The 17,584-nt window shown below is 39.6% G+C and overlaps 1 protein-coding gene across 4 annotated transcripts in view; it reads right to left on the bottom strand.

Moving 5' to 3' along the window:
* Positions 1-17,317, bottom strand: part of AP3B1 (adaptor related protein complex 3 subunit beta 1) — a 151,516-nt gene extending 134,199 nt beyond the window's left edge. For 3 of the 4 annotated variants that reach the window (XM_027634752.1, XM_027634753.1, XM_027634755.1), the window contains exons 1-2: positions 8,285-8,546; positions 5,028-5,103 (exon numbers count right to left, since the gene is read on the bottom strand). In XM_027634752.1, coding sequence (XP_027490553.1) covers positions 5,028-5,103; positions 8,285-8,457 — 249 coding nt within the window. In that variant the 5' untranslated portion in view covers positions 8,458-8,546. Of the gene's footprint in view, positions 1-5,027; positions 5,104-8,284; positions 8,547-17,070 lie in introns of those variants that run through there. The other variant, XM_027634754.1, reaches the window with a different exon arrangement.
* Positions 17,318-17,584: the final 267 nt, after the last annotated feature.

The following is a 17,584-nucleotide window of genomic DNA, read 5'->3' as shown; positions in this document are numbered from 1 at the left end:
CCAGCATGATGTTTAAATTTAACATTTTGAACTATTTCTTGCAGCTGTATTAAAAGTCACAAAAAGTGACAAACTAAAAAGCAAGAATATTATATGAGTTTCAAGGGGTTTTTATCTAAGAATCTAAAATAAACTACTGCTGTTAGGACTGGGGGGTCTTCATAATAAATGTCAAATTCAAAATGACCACACAGAACTTAGCACCAAGATGCACTGCAGAGAAGTATAACAGAATAAAATACTATCATCTTATCTTGATGTAATGGAAGTTATGTTACTCAAAAACTGAGATCATCCTTAGACTTCCCTGACAGGCTCTAACAGTATGACTCTATGCATTACTTGGATTATTTAACTGATCAACCATAATAGCTCCAGTGTACCATGTAAATATGTATTTAGGGTCTTTTAAAAGAGTGTATTTTGACTCATTATTGTATAACAATTAGCATAAATCCTCCTTAGCTCATGGATCATTAACCTGAAAGAACATAATGGCTCTTTCCAAGACTAAGGTCTATCATGTCATTTTGGTTGCTATGCCTAGAGATTCTCCAGTTGTGTTGTCTTATATACCTGGAGTTTCTGCACAAAAACTTTCATTCTAGAATGTGCTATGTAATGCCAGGGTGTATTAAACTTTTTTTTTTTCCTATGTGAGAGACACACATATATGGATGATACTCTCTGAAGAAAATCAGGCATGTGACTGTTTTCTAAATTAATGCTCTGAAATCTTCTGGAGTGAAATTCCACAGAGTATTTTGCCAGATGAGAAATTCAGATAGGCTTCAAGATACGGTACTGAGAACATCTTCGTTGTTGTAATATCAGTGTATGTTTTAAAACAAATATCAGCTATTGTGTTTTCATGTATAGAGTATAAAATGTATACTCTTCAAATTTATTTCTAACCCAGCAGTATTGCTCATACTCATTCAAAGATTGTATTTATTTTATAGTAAGCATTTAAGGAAGAAACAAAAAATTACATACTGACTAAAAATAAATATAAAAAAAAAAAAAATCATTGATCATGAAAGTCACACATACGTATCTTACCTGAACTAGGCTTAGATACATTTGTGTATAAGAGGGGAGTGGAAAAATATGGACTACTCCTATGCTTGAATTTACATTGTTAAAAGTCACTCTCTGGAAGACAGATTTCAGTTTATTTGTAAACAATCTCCTTCATCCTAGGAGAAAGTCCACAAACCACCCGACAGTAGGAAGAAGCAGCAAAGGATGCCATAAGTAGTGTTCTCCTTGTACTCCTCTATCACACCTATATGAAGGTTCAGCCTCTTGAAGTCTACTAAAAGACTAAGAAAACTATTGGTATAATAGAATTATAGAGTCATAGAATGGTTTAAGGCGGAAGAGACCTTAGAGACTAACCCCTCTTCCATGGACAGGGACGGCTTATCAAGCATTCCTCCTATGAGGACAGGCTGAGAGAGCTGGGGTTGTTCAGTCTGGAAGAGAAGGCTCTAAGGAAACCCTATAGAGAGGGCTGGAGAGGAACTTCTACAAGGGCATGTAGTGATAGGACAAGGGGTAATACCTTTAAGCTGACAGAGGGTAGCTTTAGATTAGATGTTAGGAAAAAATTCTTTACTGTGGGGGTGCTGAGGCACTGGAACAGGTTGCCCAGAGAAGTTGTGGATGCTGTATGCATAGCTTTTTCCCCTATCTAAAACTAGTTAAAAGAGCATTTCAGTGAGATACTTTAAACAGTACTCTGACAACAGAGTTCCTTTTTTCCTCTAATAATAAAGATTGAGGAAGCATTTCTGGAAAACACATCTCATTCCTGAGAGATATAAGCTCCTCTCTATATGCAAGCATACAAGCACCTTTGTGCTCTGCAAGAACATTATCACCACTGTTACAAGACCTCATGGTAATTGTGCAATGTCCCAGTCCTGGTCTGTGAAGCTCATTGTTTGAGTTTGTTATGTCAACCAGAGGTTGGTACCAGATGTGTGGTATAAAACATAGTTTAAACACAGCACAGGAAAACAGCAAACACTTTGAAGACATGGAAGGAACTGAAAAGAGACAATGCAGTAATTCAAACAACTCACTTGCCATCAAGTTTAGCTTACAAGCCAAAAGGCTGTTACTGCTTTAAGAAGCAGCAGTTGAGAAGAGGAAAAATATCCAAGAAACAGAAGGTGCCTGCTGTCATTTGGGAAAGTAGTGCTCTTCCTCCATTGCACAGTGCTTAGAACAGGCACAAAAACCAAGGATCACAAACTTAAAACAGGACAAAAATCTAGAACTGGAAACTGGGGAGAATTGTCACAATCAGAAAACAGGGGAGCAGAAGAAAGAATGTGTCCAGTTAGTTCTGCCTTCCCTTGCTGAAAACTTCTTGAGCCTGATCACTTCAGCCTAAGACCATCAAGGACCACAGCTATCAGTGCTAACCACATGTCTCCAGGTCATGGCATCATACACTTCCATAAAATTAAATAAACAGTTAAGAACTCTTTTGAATATGCAGCAGCAGCAGGCATTTATAATGACTGCATTTGCTCATTGCACACTTATTTACAGTGATAGGATTGTTTGTAGCAGAAAAAAAAAAAATCAATCTAGTAAAACCTTGGTTTATAATTTAAATCTGATTCAATTTAATGGTTTCTAATTCCCCCTCCACACATACGTACATACATTCAGTTGCAACTGCTTCTAAAAACAGATAAAGATCTGGCAACTTTTTGAAAAAGAAAACCAAGGGAGCAACAGGCAACTCTCCCCAACCCTCCTGCCCACAGTAATAGCTTTTCTGAGGGAAGTACAAAGAATGTAAGTTACCATAGCCTGAAACCATGACACTTCTAAATGCCATGGTTTTTTTGCAACAGCACTTCTATATGCCAGACTCTCACTGATCAAAACCTGAGTAATCCCACATCATATCGCAGAAGATGAATTAACAAACCTTTCACCAAAAAAAGAATGACATCATGAAATAGCACTTGATAGTTACCCAGATCTCATGGGAAAAAATGTCTCTGGTAGGACTAGGATCAATGGCAAAAAAGACAAACAGCTTAAGTAAAACTTTCATCACTAAAGTGTAACGAAGGGAGAAACCGCCAGCTCTAAAGTCTGTGGAAAGAACACAATAGCATGATACAAACTGTACCTATTCACTTTGGTATGTACTCGGATAAGATTAAGGATGTAAAAACCAAGGAAAACAAAAAAGCATGCCCAAAGGAGACTGAAACAAAGTCAAATGGACACTGAACAGTTTTCCATAGCACATTCTTCAAAACTTTTAAGAAGAAATAAAGGGAACTATCAACTTCATGTTCAGTTTTTAGGGTTTAAACACACAATGATGTTAAACATTATTTCACAGAATCACAGGATATGCTGAGTTGGAAGGAACCTACAAGAATTACCATACAGGGCCCTCCTGGCCCTGTACAGGACCATCCCCAAGAGTCGCACCATGTATCTGAGAGTATTGTCCAAATGCCTCCTGAACTCAGGCTTGGTGCTGTGACCCCCACTGCCCTGGGGAGCCCATTTCAGTGCCCAGTCATCCCCTGGGTGAAGAATCTCTTTCTAATAACCAACCTAAACCTCCCTGACACAACTGCAGGCCACTCCCTGGTCCCGGCACTGGTCACCACAGAGAAGAGATCAGTGCCTGTCCCTCCTCTCACAAGGAAGTTGTAGACTGCGACGAGGTCTCCTCTCAGTCTCCTCTTCTCCAGGTTAACAGACCAAGTGACCTCAGCTGCTCCTCACACCGCTTCCCCTCAAGGCCTTTCACACTCTTCATTGCCCTCCTCTGGACACTCTCTAACAGTTTTATATCCTTCTTATATTGTGGTGCCCAAAACTGCACACAATATTCAAGGTGAAGCCACCTCAGTGCAGAGTGGGACAATCCCCTCCCTCAACCAGCTGGTGATGCTTTGCCTGATGCCCCCCAGGACAGGGTTGGCCCTTCTGGCTGCCAGGGCACTGCTGACTCATATTCAACTTGCCATTGACCAGGACTCCCAGGTCCCTTTCTGTGACACAGATTTCCAGCATCTCATTCTCCAGTCTGTATGTTCATCCAGGGTTGCCCCATCCCACGCGCAGAACGTGGCACTTTCCCTTGTTGAACTTCATAAGATGATTGCCCAGTTCTTTGATTTATTGAGGTCCCCTCTGCAGGGCCTCCCTGCCCTTGAGGGAGTCAACAGCTCCTCCCAGTTTTGTGTCATCTGCAAACTTGCAGTCCTGTGTCCAAGTCATTTAGGAAGATGTTGAAGAGCACAGGGCCCAAGATGGAGCCCTGTGGAACCCCACAAGTGACAGGTCACCAGTCTGATGTCACCCCATTCACTATTACCCTCTGTGCTCCAGCCATGAGCCAATTGTTCACCCACCACATGATGTGTTTATCCAGCTGTGTGCTGGACATTTTGTCCAGAAGGATCCTGTGAGAGACAGTATCAAAATCTTTAATGAAATCCAAAAACAGTACACCAAGTGGCTTACCTTGATTAGCTAGGTGGGTTACCTTGTCATTTTATCACCTCTATATGTGCACAGTTTGACTGAAATACTTAGTCAACTATATAAGCATCGTGCTCAATTAAAAAAAGAAAATCTTTATTTAATCTAATAAAACAAAACTAGTAAATGCAATTTGTCATTTTTCCTGCAAATTTCTGCTGATTCCAGTCTGTTGATTTTGAAGCTTCTCTCAAGGAACCATTTCCTATTCAAGGTCTCACTGAAAGTAATTATTAACAGGTATATTGGCACTGCTACATGAATATTTTAAAAGTACATGACTGCATATATCCTGATATAGGAATTTCTAGCCAAAATTCCAAATTAAGGACTTCACCATTTCATTACCACAACTTTTAAACATCACTTAGAGATTCAAATGCTAATGTTGTACAGGATCTGTAAAGTGAAAACATTATTCCCATCCAAGAAATAAAAATAATAATAAAAAACCATATACCCTAATAAACAAAAATAAAAAAATCACATACCCCAACAATCCTCTTCATAGCATCCAGCTTTGCAGAATCTTTACTGCTTTCCAACATTTGTTTTAGGTCTTCATTTCTACGGTAGAAAGAGTAAAGCATCAATTAGAAAAAATAAAGAATAAAACCAGAATACCATTTTTATATTCTTGCATCAATTCAGAAACTTAAGTTGAACCACTGCCCCTTCTTGTCCACTTTTAAATTGTATTTACTAACATGCTGGCCTAGTACAATGAAGTGTTTAGCAAAAGAATCTATCAGATTCTAACAATAACGTAATATCACACAACTTCAATCACCTGTATGCTCAACCTTGACTGGAATCCAGTTGAGGTCTTGAGGCAGAAGAGCTTAGTTTAGACCAACTCAACTCAACTCATTCCCTTTTCCCTTCTTCCCCAGTGAGGGCCAGATGCAATACCCGAAGGTTGACACGTTTGTGTTAAAATGTAGTATCAGCTAATATAAGTCACTGTAAAGCCCAATAGTAGACTTCAGTATGCCCTGAATTCCACTAAAAATCACACATATAACCTTTCATCTGCTTTTCTGGGTTGTAAAATGCCATTCCCTGTCATCACGATTAAAAGCCTCAGATCTGCAGTATGTCTATGCTACAAGCCATATGATTAAGATCGCCTGATGATCAGACATATATTGTCCAAGCACTTTTTACAGGTGAAATAAAATTCTCACAGAAAAATATCAAGTCAATAAGGATGCTCTCTTGTAGATACATCTCCTCATTAGCTGCCACTAGTAAGAAACCTCACCCTGCTTTGCATTTGAGATGCAAACAGATCACAGTCTAACTGCATTTATAGACAGCGAAAGTTTACGAAAAGAATTCTTTGAACAAACAGCCTTTTGTAGTGTCTGGATTAAGTACTAAAAAAATATGAAGCAAACAATGGCTCAAGAAGAGATGCCTGCAATACTCCAAGGAACTCCAAAAGCTTTCCAAACCCTGTGAGCTTTCACACATTGAAGGGCCTGGCACGTCGGGCAGACCTTGGCTAGACACCAGGGGTCCACCAAGCCACTCCATCACCACCCTCCTCAAGTAAGATGAAGGTGAGAAAACAAGATGGAAAAAAACTCATGTGTCAAGATAATGACAGTTTAATAAAGCAAAAGAAAAGGTTGCATGTAGAAGCAAAGGAAAAAAAGAGATTTATTTTCTCTTTCAGACCCACAAGCAATGTCCAGCCACCTCCCAGGAAGCGGGGCTTTAGTATACACAGCATGTGCTTCAGGAGACAATCATAATAATGAATGCCCACCCCCTTCTCCTTAGCTTTTATTGATGAACATTCACCATACAGTATGGATTATTCCTTTTGTCAGTCAGGGTCAGCAGTCCTGGCTATGCATCCTTCCAAGATCTTGCCCACCTCCAGGCTACCAGTGAAGAGAGATATTGGAGAGACATCTTGACTACCGTGTGAGCAATGCTCAGCAGTAGCCAAAACACTAGTGTGTTATCAACTACCAAAAGAAAGCACAGCATGATGAAGGCTGCTATGGGGTAAAGTAACTCCACTCAGCCAAACCCAATATATCCAGACAAGATTTCAAAAGTGAATGCAAAACCTAAATATATTCGGATTTATCACTGCCCTTAGAATTTCAGACAGCGAAGAAAAGAGGTTTAAGTCAAAGCCATAGTTAGTTACAATGAGACCAAATGTTGTCATCCATTCCTTCATAAATCTTTATAGAACATTTTTCCTACTTGTAAGGAACAGAGTGACTCCAGACTCCAGTGGAGATCTCCTCACCCTTTCAAAGCCAATACTGCATCTATTTTGTGCCCTCCGTGAGAAATCCACATTGCCCACATGTCTCAGTATACATCCACAAAATTAAGAACCACAACCAGATGGAAAAAAAACCCCAATCAACATTATTTCCTACCAAGCTCTGTTTATTCTTGGTCACACAAATAGCTTATTTTGCTGACCATTCCTATTCACCTTGGTATAGGATACCAAGTAAGTCTCAGTTCTTTTAGATTAGCTTGAAGTACCTTGCCTGAGACTTTGCTGTAGCTGGATACAGAAATTCAGAGACCCCTAACTCTTTCTACTTAAATCTTAATCCTTACCTGTGCAAGAATCTGTATGACACGGTTATCAAAGTTATGTAGCAGAAGTCTGGACTTGATTTACAAAGTTGTTTCTTATCCTATGCTCCAGCTTCCTACTGCTGTTGCAAACAATGGAATACATAAAAATTTTCTTAAGAAAGGATGTTCTTTGATGTTTGATCTCTGTATACTTTCAAGATTAATAAATGAGAAAGGAGATTTAATCAATGAAACAGATAGCAACTAACAAGCCAGCTTTAAGTTACATCTAGGTGTTAAAAAGACAAATTACTTGTCAGTAGAATTGCCTTGTTAAAGGCTTGACATGTTTCAATTATCTCAGACCTAGGGGGAGGTTAACAAAGCTTGGGAAGAAGGATGTACCACTGACAGTGGACACAAAGAATGTAGAATTTATGGTTCACAAGGACATTTGGCAGAACCCCCAAGATAAAGAAGAAACTAATAAAGACAACTCAGCAACAGCGCTGAATCAGCTCCAACTCGGTAAAAGGTAATTCTGCAGTGGGAGATTATGACTATGGCCCACCAACTCAAAAAATCCACTGACCCAATGGAAAAGAAAGGCTGAGCAAGTGGAGTAATTAACATGAGAAGCAAGAGAATCGTTAACCAACAGAAGACAGAATACTAATTAACACAAAAAAATAAGAATACGTCAACAAAGCAGAAAATGTGAAAAAAATAATTTGAATTTCAGGATCAAGTAGCAAAAACAGAGGAAGTTATACAAAACAAGATCCAAGTAGCTGCTGAAGATTTTCTCCCAGAACGTAACAAACATGAAGAAAAACGGAAAAGGTGAATTTAAGATGTGAAGACAGAAGAAAGGACTATTTAATGATAAAATGTACTTCTAACTGCTTATAGAAAATATCATACATTTCAAATTACAACATTTTGAAATGTTAACTGGGAAGACATAAACCAGAGAAACTAAGATAGGAAGACCTGTTTTCATCCAGCCTTGCTTCCATAAGAGAAAAGCAGCAGGTAGGGAAAAGAAAAAAAAAAGAGAAATTAAATTACAAGTTCTTGATGAATCCATTTGGAAATTAATTGTTACTTAAATTGATGGGTTGTGAGGGTTGTTTCAAATATTTTCTGACAAATTATAATCCAGGATTACCAAACATTAGGTACTTACAGAGTAAAATATTGCTCCATACATCCACATGGATCAGCAGCAGCAGCAAGCCTTTTCTCTTCTACAGTTAGATACGGTTTCAGTGTAACCTCAAAGTTTCGCCCCTTAAGAGCAGATTTAATAGTGCAAGACACCTCAACTATTTTACCCAACATCGTGGAATTTTGTTCCATTCTTTTAAGGGCAGTATTAAAAAAAAAAAAAACAACAAAAAACCACACACACAAAAATCAGTGTGCTCAATCAAGCTTGCCTTCCAAGAGTGAAGTCTACTCAAAAAAAAACAACAAAAGAAAATCTTATTATGTAACAGGATACCCACTCCCTTGCTGTTTTAACTTCTAGAAACAAATATCCTTCGCAGATTTCAAAGGTCATTTCCCTCCAAAAGCAACTCTTATCAGCAGCCTCAGTGAACAATGGGAAAAGCAAACGCATTTCAGACTTTCACAATACAGTTTATTGTACAGTACAAAAATATTTCCATCTTTTCAGCATTAAGAAGATTTAAGGGAATTTCAATCCTTAAGTTAGATCCCTCAAAACTGAAAGCACAAACGTAAGCACCACACTTCGGTTCATGTTTATATACTCATTAATTATTCTGAACTGACAATTCCTCAGTACAGAATGTTAGACAAATAATTTCTTTATCACTTATGTCCACTTACCAGGAGTTCAGGAAAATGCAAGCAACTCTCCAGCTGCAACAACACCTTTGCCCCTCCCTGCTAAAACTTGGAGGGTAATTCTAGCCTTACAGAATTAGGTACATATTACAGATGATTGAAATATAAGCTTTATTACTTCAGGAGTAACACCTGGTTTGAAGAAGCCTAATCTGATAGTTGATGAATGATGCAGAGCTATACAAAGCTGGAAACTAATGGCTCCAGTGACAGAAGACATCAAAAAAACCCCCACCTTTGTTATAGTAAACATAGTCTCTCAGCCATTTTCCCTAACAATAAGAAGAAAGAAAATGACTTTCCAAGAGTAGAAAAGGGATAAACAAGAAGACTCTCACTTGTCTGCCCAATGACACATCTAAGAATGCAATGAGATTTCCCTGAGTTCCCGGCTCATAATCTAATGCTTAACATCATGCAGCCCCCCACCATCCAAAAACGCTGGAAGTTCAAAGCACTGCTATGGACTATAATTAGAAATATTATACTCATATACAACAGTGCTATGAAATATGATCTTTTACTATTGGTATAGCATCTACTACAAAAGGTAATGAGTCAATTATTAATATATTTAGAAATCAGTTCCCAGCTGCGTTTGCAATCTTTACCACCACAGGCTTGTATTCCTCAACACTAGAATTTGAAAGCTAAAGGAGTGTAAATTAGAAATGCAAATTCATCACCTAACTTTCTCTAATAATGAGCATCACATGTGGCAGATCTGCAATGACACAACACGATGGGCATCACAAAACACATCCAGAATAATATGTTCTCCTAGTTCATTCACTAGTTGAATGTTAATTCAATGAATCATGAGCAAGATGATTTCTAATTTTCTTCTAAGTTTTCATATTTTATGATTGCAGCATTTAGCATACATAATACTGTTTTCCTTCTATCTCAAAATGCTGCTTTCTTAATACCTTTGTACCACTTGTAGATACAATAGAGGTATGGATACGATAGGACTGCCCTATTCCCATGCACCAAAATAAGAGGGGGTGCAGAGGGTGGAGTTGTGGCGTGATAAGTGTGTGGAGCGCAGGGAATAAAAGAAAATAAAAACAAAAAAACACCCTGGATCTTGAAATTCATAAGATTATACTGCCAAACAGCTTTAACAGCCTGTTATGCCAGAAAGCACCTCGACCACATAACTCTCTATGTCGATTATGGCAAACAGAACTAGAGATGAACTCTGAATATGCCATACTATTGTCAGCACACACTTGGTCACTAAAACTGCTGTCTTGCTCAGGTTAAAACAAGGATTACAGATTCCATTGAGCAACATTACCCACTTTCACAGAAAAAACAAACAAACAAACAAAAAAAGGGTAGGCATAACTACACATCACTGGCATATTTTGGCATATTTGGCAGCAATAAATCTGAGCCCCTCAATTACTTTGTCTTCTCCTAGGAACTATGACAAACTTTTAATCATACTAAAATATTAATCCATAACCTGTGGCATTTCATTTCCCACTTCATCTACATATTCTGAACAATTCTTGTTAAGACAACACTTGCTCCACTCTGGAAAAAATATACATTTGTTTTATCTTACATTCTTTTTTAGGAACATTTAGGAACATTGTAAGACGAAACCCATAAAAGGTTTTGCTACAGTTCCAAAGTACCCAGTCACTTGAAGAAGTCACCCACTAATCATAAAGCTTTCTTCGTAAATAAGCAGAAGGTTCATGAGTATCAAAACTGAAACCGAAGCCCAGCCAGTAATGCAACAAAAACCTTGGGAGTAGTTTTAATCAACTCTACGAAAGAAGAATGAATTTTAAACAAATAAACCCACGGTGAGACAAAGGGTTTTCATATATAAGGACAGCACTGGAAGAAAAGATACAGGAAATGGCAAACAAATCCACCACAGGGGAGGAAGCGAGCTTCTTGGTATTATGGTATAAGCTGTTATAGAACAGAAGTTACAAAAGTGCCCCTCAGTTGAACTTTAACAATGCATTTCTTGTTTTACATTTTCCATCTGCTGCATACTTTCAGTTACACAGTATCAATTGCAATTGTGTTCAAAGACTTTAGGAGACTTCAGTTGAGAGGACATGCTTTTAACCAAAGCATATTAAGATTTTTTTTTTTGCCTTCAGCACAGCAAAACGTTCCAATGAAAAGTTCAAAATAAAATACAGTGAACGTTACCAGGTTTGAAGCAGAAAATCCACACTGAGAGAGCAGCTTAACCTTTTGCCCTGGCACCCGAGTAGTAATGAAGTCCTGTGTAGTACTAATGAAGTCCCATGTTTCCCCACAAAACTTTAAAAAATATATTTTCTTCTTACATTTTACTGGCACTGCAAAATCCTTAAAATAAATTGGCTTATTTTAGGACACGCTATTGCATAAACTCTAAATGAGTTTAAATTTAACATTTAAAGAGGAATTACAAATTGATTTCAGAGCCATAAAACTTGGAAGCTAAATTGGCAGGAAATACATGCTACCATATGAGTTTACTTTTGCTGTTCATTGGGGGTTTTCCTCTAGCAGGAAATTAAGAAACCCAAGTTTCGCTGAGTTTCAGTCTACACCACAAACTGTTTGAATGACATCTTGTGGTGCTGTTAAGTACTGCCATCCTCTTCCATTATAGCACTGTATTTACTACTAATTCACAACACTATTACTTTAAGGAAGACCCAAGTCATGTGGCTACGAGTGTAGCTGTTCTATGCTTTAAAGAGAAATTGAGATAAGAAGTAATTTATTTGCTGTCAGCCACTCCTAATTTTTCAATCTGAAAAAGAAACACACTGCCCAAAAAGCAAACTTGATAGTTTAAAGGATAGCCTGCAGAGATGTGAGGAAAACCAGGATAACTATAGTATCCTCCAAGGCTGAGAGTCACAGAGAACAAGACCAATCATGGTATGAGCAGCAACAAAATTTAATTCATTTTATTGCTTTGCCACTAGTTGCTCAAAGTACTTGCAATCTGGATGGTTTAAGTATAGTCTCATCCTTCTGAGAGAGGAAACAGATAGAAAAATGTAAAGTTAAAACCTGAGTAAAGCATCTTCCCTGTTCTCTGTTGTGAACCTGTAGTACTCGAACAGCACTTCAGCAGCTCAGTGCATGAACACCTGTAAGTTGCTGCTACCACCACCGTCAATGCAGAGATGTAAACTACCTACATTTCAAATGCTCTAACCAGATGGCAGCTAGTATGACAAAGCAGTTTGAAATCCTTTCTGGATCTGACTGCAATTTAATCTAAGATTATCTATTGTCCGTAGAGTAGTAACAGACACTACTTCACCCAGAAACAAGAAAGGCTGTCTGAAAGGATGAAAAGTATCAATCTTGTAATTCCACTGCCTACGACCTCTTCTGCTAGTGCCCACACCACTGACACTGCAAGGAAACTTCTGCTAGGGAGAAATCTTCCTTGGTGGAAGATATCAGTTTCCTGAAGGCTGAGAATCTGAGGTGGTGCTGCCACTTAAGTGGTTGTGTCAAATTACAGCCTGTCTTGAGGCAAGTGATCAGCGTTTGTAGACATTTGTAGATCACTTGCAGCATTGGGTAGTTGTAAAGGGATTATAGGGAAGTGAGAAGCAGTATCACAGAATATTCTGAGTTGGAAGGGACCCACAAGATCATTGAGTCCAACTCTTAGTGTTTCCAGCTTCCTCAAAAATGGTGGGAAAAGGTTTCTTTTAAAGATACCACCACAAAGCTGGTGTTGTCACTGACAGAACCACAGTGCTAGTATATTTACATAGAAGTACACGACATTTCAGAAACCCTGTTAAAGAGCATTACAGTGCTGCTCATCTTCTGGCAGGATGCAAAAAGAATTCTGGTTTCCTTCCAGAAACAAAACTACCAAAGGGTGGCACAGACAAGGACAGCCTTCAAAAAGCAGAACTAAGAAAAAGTGGAATTTCTTGCAAGCATAAGCCTTATAACAGTTATAAAAATGTGTATTCAATACCACTCAGGATGCAGATCAAAGCAAGCATCTAAAGCAAATATGTGACAATGCAATAAAATATGCAGAAACCACAGTGAAGACCTTAAACTATAAAACTTGCCTGAGAAAATAAAAAAGCCTCAATAATGTAATGACTACATTACAGACTACCATAGAAAATCAACAGTTCATTGCTTGCATCCTCATATGTGCCAAGTGCATGGCAATAAGCATATATTCACTCTGTGTCACTTCCCATCAGATCTGACAGATTTCAGCTGGAGAAGCGTTCTGCAATAGTATTGCCCACGTTTGTACACTGCACTTAGTTCCTATCCTGGTACTGACTAGAAGGTTCAGATTTTATCTTGTAGACTCATGAGTTCATCCAAACCATTCAGCTTTGCTGGGTTGTACATCCTACCGAAACTGGCATGTCACCACATCAGTGGGCATAGGGCCATTTTAACAGATGGGAAAAGAAAGTAGTTGTGCCAATGAGCTAGTGGATGCATCGAGTTTGAATATTAGAGCTGGAGTGTCCTCCAAGAATTTCACAAATGGCAATCCGTGTACAATCTCTCCATGACTCGTTGAACAGAATATGCCAAGACAAAACTAGATCAATTTAAGACTCCAAGAACACCTCTGGCAGGTTGAAAGTTGAAAAGTTCTGAAAGCTGAAAGCAAGCTTCTAGCTCCAATGAGTCTGGAAAAGTCTTTGGCACAGAGAATTGGGCAATGAGTATCTTAATGAAGTCACCACCTTCAGCTCTCTGCAAAACATGCTTACAAAATCTCTGCAAAAAAAAAAAGGCTTTGCAGCCCTGATGAGTTTTCCGATGAATGGTTCAACAAAACACACAAGCCAGATTTGCAACAACAAAAAAAGTCTAATAAATTACAAATGTATTTTGCTTGGCGGGAATACAGTTTAAAGATGCAAATCAGTGAAGTTGAAAATGTGTGTTATAAATTTTGCCATCTGTTTCAATACTGTACTTATCAATTGATATCTAATGACGTTACTCCTGTGGTTCACCTCTAAGTTTTAACATTTTATTCAGAAAAAGCAATAGCTAGTTTTATTGCTGAAACTGTACTATTTCCAAGAACCAAACATTATTATACTTCAGTTTTATATGCAGGTAAATTTTGTTTAAAATGCAATTAATATAGATGAAAATCCTCTGTCCATCTGCAATTAACTGTAAGTAGTAATAGCTGCACCCTAATATAAGCAATTAACAGGGATTCTGTGTACTAATTAGCTCTCCAGTTACTCTTAGAAGTTGGAAGGTGGTTAGAGTTTTTACTCCTCCATATAGAGCAATAATAATGCAAAATGAATAATGTAACTATAACAATATTCTATTATCTCAGGTGATGTGCATCACATGGTACCTCTCTACACTATACAGATTATTTTGAGAGTCTTCCAGTGCTTATTGCATGGATTCCATCTATCAAAAACATGGAGAAATAGCTTGAAGCCCACAGGCTGGATTCAGCTTATCCATAAGATTTACATTACCCATTGGCTCTTACAAATTTTCTGCTGAAAACTCCTGTTATGGGCAAAAACAGTCTGCACTTGTCTGCAGACTGTTTCCATTATTCTGGTCGCCAAAATCTGACCCTTTTTCTCCTTTTTTCAAACATATGGGACATGATAAGGATTTCAGCTGAGTATTTCTACTGAAATGTGAAAAACAAAACAGGATAAATAATGTATATTAGGTCAACTTCAGATTTCATCTTTAAGTCTACTAATACTTATTTGTGCCTCTGTGCAACTTGTCATAGGCCCTGCTGCAAGATCAAAAGCAACTTATCCTAACATACAATTTGTTTATTTCAGAAGCACTGTGGCTTACTTCCTCTTCATGGCAAACAGTAGAAGACAGACACACAAACAGAAGAGTTTAGAATTTTTTAAAGAAAGGGTTTACAGTAGTGTCTTGATCATCATCATGGCTTGGCTTCACGAAGGAAGATTTGGGAAGGCACTACCCACAGTTGCTACAGGCAAGTAGTGTCTTGATACTTATACATGAACTGCATGATATTGTTACAATTAACTCCAACAGCCAAGTGCAAGCATCTGATCCAACTGACACTGCAGTAATGTTCTGGGCCATATATTACCTATGTGCCCCTTTGCTGAGAAGGAGTACTTCTTGCATCATCAGTAGGTCTAAGGAAGAATTCCTGCTTCCACAGCAACAAAAAAAGCACTGAAACACCACAATGATATCACATATAAGCACATCAGCACTGATGAATGACAATCAAGAGAGATCAGCAAACAACCTCTGAAAAGCCCTAACTAGTTTCTTTTCACCACTGGAATATTCCACTATCCCCACACTTTTATATGCAAGAGGTAGGGACACATCTAGGACTTCTCTGTACTTCCTTGTATTGTTTTTTCATCAAGTTTTGGGCGATTACTAGAGTGAACTATTACAAATATAACCTACATGCTTGATGAATTATTACTGCATTTTCCAGAGTGCAATATCATCTGCTTTTCTAATAGTAACCCTCCAGTGGGTCCAGTGGGTTTTTCACATTACACAAATTTCATCATCTTCTCTGCACAGTGTCTGTTCCTCAGCTACCCAATCCATACTCAGAGCTTAACAACACAAGTCTGAGTCATGGATAACTTCCTATTTCAGCAAGAATTTTTTTTGTCAGCTACAAAAGACCAGTGAGATCAATGCCTGCTGTCCTCTGAAGTAATTCCTTTAGAGGACAGACATTCTCCCTGTTCCTGTAAGTGTCAGAGAAAGTCTGGAGGAGCAATTAATTAATAAGACATTCACACATATCACAAGCTATTCTGTTTCTTCCATACTGAAGGACAATCATATACATACACACATACAAAATATCTCAGGACCCCAGAGCTGTATTTCCCCATGATCACTGGGGAGCCTTGGGTAGAATTAGTCACTTCAGCTTCCGCATCTAATAAAACAGGGAGCTATACTTCACCTGCAAAACAATCTGCAAAACAGCCTGAAGTTTACAAGTTATGTAGAGAATTATGGCCATGACCAATGATTGGGGTACCCCCTCTGTGGAAAAAAGAACATCGCAAAATGATGATTAAGAAATAAAGTGCAAAGTTGTTTCTGTGGAAGGGGACGAGAAAAGGAAGGTGCAAACAACATAGATAAGCTACAGCTGAATCACAGAGGGGCATCTATGCTAGAGCATTGAAAAAATCAATTGGAACAGAATGAAAAAGCAAAGAATTTAGTGGAACAGAAGGGGTAGAAGAAATGCGATTCATCTAGCAAACTGAGAAGGCCCATCAGCTGCTGATTCACAGAGCTAAGCATTAGAGTGACAGCAGCTTCATGTTGTTGTGATTTACTTTGGTGTGGCACACAAATAAATACATCAGTCGAGGTTTCTAGAGCATGAATGTTCTCTTTGTGCAAAACAATCAAACTGAAGAAGTAGCAATTGATTTTCTAATGTACATGAGACCTTAGTTTATGGTGCTTTTTATTGGTTGCTCTTGGAATAGATTTCCAATTTGTTGCAATTGTCCAATTGCAGCTTAGCAAACCTTTTGATCCCTTCATTTGGACACTCTTCCTCTCCAATCCACTTTTTCTTGAAGAAGCTGAAGGCTCTCTGTGCCAGTGCACTTGGCTGGGGCCTTTTTTTCCCCTTCTCCATTTCCTCATTTTGACTTCTGACCAAGATACTGTTAGCACTGTTAACACCCACTTCGAGCTGGCCACCTCGCCCTGAACAACTACATTTCCAACTGCAGCCCCCACAAATACTTTTTTTACAAGCACTTTTATATATATAAATATATATAAATACATTAGAAGGCAAAATTAAGATAATTCCAGCGTGGTTAGCTGTCGAAACAGAGGAAAAACGACGGGCAGTATTTCAAACAAACCAACTGAAAAACTTTACAGCTAACCCGCTCCCTATGCACACCTTAAACGTAAGCAAGTGAACTTTTCCGCGGAGTCACGAGGGGGGGGAAGTGGGAGGCCCCTGGAGCTGCCCCTGCCCGTGGGATGGCCCGCCAGCCCAGCACCGCCCGAGTGCCCACGGGATCGTCCACCCAGCGCCCGCACCGAGCCCTCTCCCTCCCTTACTTCTTGGTGTCGCTGCTAAAGAGCCCGAAGGCCGCGGGTGCCGAAGGGGTCACGGTGGGCGCCGCTTCCTGCGCCAGCTCGGGCGCCGCCTCTCCCCCCTGCTCGCTGTAAGCGAGCCCGTTGCCGGACATGTTGATGGTGTCGCTGCTATCGCCCCTCGCCCCGCCAAAGTTGCCGGCGCAGCTCCCACACACAGACGCACCCCGCAGTCAGTCACACCCCTGACAGCTCCGCCGCTCCCCCCGGAAGCTCCCCGGTCACGCGGCGGGGGGCGGGCGCAGCCGGGAGGGCGGGGCGGGAGCGGCCGGGCCCGGACGTGGCGGCCCTGGGGCCGGGCTGGGGGGTTGTGCAAGTACCGTCTGCCGAGTTGTGCTTCCCAGCCCTCCCTCCACTGTGCCTTTGGCGCAGCCCTTTACAGTACGAAGTACGGTCTGTGGCAGTGATCCGTACTTCTCAGATACTCGTCTCCGCTCAGATGGCGGCGCCTCACGCTGATCCCCACACTCACGGTAGG

Source organism: Corapipo altera, unplaced genomic scaffold (assembly GCF_003945725.1).
Source record: "Corapipo altera isolate COAL_440 unplaced genomic scaffold, ASM394572v1 61411, whole genome shotgun sequence".
In the NCBI taxonomy this organism is placed as follows: domain Eukaryota; kingdom Metazoa; phylum Chordata; class Aves; order Passeriformes; family Pipridae; genus Corapipo; species Corapipo altera.
This window is presented reverse-complemented; position numbering and strand designations above follow the sequence as displayed.